This window comes from Atheta coriaria, unplaced genomic scaffold (genome assembly GCF_025399875.1).
Source record: "Atheta coriaria isolate IRGN ID8LTWV9N9 unplaced genomic scaffold, Caltech_Dcor_3.1 scaffold4467_size1202, whole genome shotgun sequence".
In the NCBI taxonomy this organism is placed as follows: Eukaryota; Metazoa; Arthropoda; class Insecta; order Coleoptera; family Staphylinidae; genus Dalotia; species Dalotia coriaria.
This window is the reverse complement of record NW_027050442.1, coordinates 1-1,202: the sequence shown is the minus strand read 5'-3', so window position 1 is coordinate 1,202 and position 1,202 is coordinate 1. Positions and strand designations below refer to the sequence as shown.

The window sequence follows — 1,202 nt, the reverse complement described above, 5'->3', positions numbered from 1 at the left end:
TATTTTCTTAAACTCGCGGTTGTGGGTAATGGTATTAATCAGATGTCGCTGTCGCCGTTGGCAAGTAAGAAGCATAAGCACAAGTTTGTCGCGCGGCTGTTTCGCAAGCCGTTTCGTCGAAAGTCGGCGCCATCATCGCCGATAGCGCCACCTAGGACGCGAGTTCGCAGGGGTTCCGCCACGCAGAGCGAGGGCGCTGATCCTGTACGTCATATAATATTATCTGTGTGTTTTTCTTCTGCTTTACTAACAGACAATTTAATGTTTGTTTGCTTTTAGCACGTTTGCACAGTGTATTGCACAATATTTCATACAAGATTTATATTTAACATGTTTTTTTGTTGAATTGTTTTGTATTTTTGTAAATTTTTATGTTAAATTTGTTTTTAGGTGTCTTTAAGTATAAATAAACCGCTGGTTGATGAAGATTGGTTTCACGGTGTGTTGCCACGCGAAGAAGTTGTCCGATTATTGACACAGGAAGGTGATTTTCTCGTGCGGGAGACGACGAGGAATGACGAGTGCCAAACGGTGTTGTCCGTGTGTTGGGGCGGGCATAAACATTTCATTGTTCAAACAACAACAGAAGTAATTGTGTATAGTTTTGTGGTAGGTGTGGTTAATTAATCAATGATTTTGTATTTGTAGGGGCATTATCGTTTTGAAGGACCTGCCTTTCCAAGCATACGCGAATTGATACTCTATCAATGCGACAGCGGGCTTCCGGTTACCGCACGTTCGGGCGCCATATTGTATAAACCGATTCCGCGGGAGCGATGGGAGCTGAATAACGACGATGTGATTCTGTTGGATAAAATCGGCCGGGTGAGTGAAGTCTTACTTACATTTAATTTGTATGGAGTTGTATTTTATGACGATAGATGGCGCTAGGATGCAGTTTCTTATATTTATTGTTTGCTTGTGAGAGTTGTGAGTGCACAAGGACATGATACTAGTTACATTTAATGGCGATAGATGGCGCTAGGATGCAGTTTTTCATATTAAATGTTTGTTAGTCCTGCGAGATCTGCGAGGTGTTTTGTTGGTGGTAGTGAGTGCACATCGTGTCCGTGTGAGCTCGCATTGCGGATTGCTTGTTTGTTTACTTTCACTTTTTGTATCTGGCGATAACAATACGCGATATCACTTGAACATGAAATTTCATGCACAATGTTTAGTTTTAAATCAAAGTGTCAGGATTT

The 1,202-nt window shown here is 41.6% G+C and overlaps 1 protein-coding gene across 1 annotated transcript; it reads left to right on the top strand.

Annotated features, from left to right (window-relative positions):
- The first annotated feature begins 31 nt into the window (after nucleotides 1-31).
- Nucleotides 32-1,166, top strand: LOC135803148 (tyrosine-protein kinase Fer-like). The gene is made up of 3 exons (XM_065316753.1): nucleotides 32-204; nucleotides 391-588; nucleotides 649-1,166. Exons 1-3 carry the CDS (start codon nucleotides 43-45, stop codon nucleotides 889-891), a joined length of 603 nt encoding a protein of 200 aa, XP_065172825.1. The 5' UTR covers nucleotides 32-42; the 3' UTR covers nucleotides 892-1,166.
- Nucleotides 1,167-1,202: the final 36 nt, after the last annotated feature.

What these genes read in the sequence shown, in the direction of transcription:
- LOC135803148 (XM_065316753.1), top strand. Translation starts at nt 43, where the DNA reads ATGTCGCTGTCGCCGTTGGCAAGTAAGAAGCATAAGCACAAGTTTGTC. An exon ending in AGAGCGAGGGCGCTGATCCT is followed by an intron (nt 205 to 390) that starts GTACGTCATATA and finishes ATTTGTTTTTAG; the next exon opens with GTGTCTTTAAGTATAAATAA. An exon ending in TTGTTCAAACAACAACAGAA is followed by an intron (nt 589 to 648) that starts GTAATTGTGTAT and finishes TTGTATTTGTAG; the next exon opens with GGGCATTATCGTTTTGAAGG.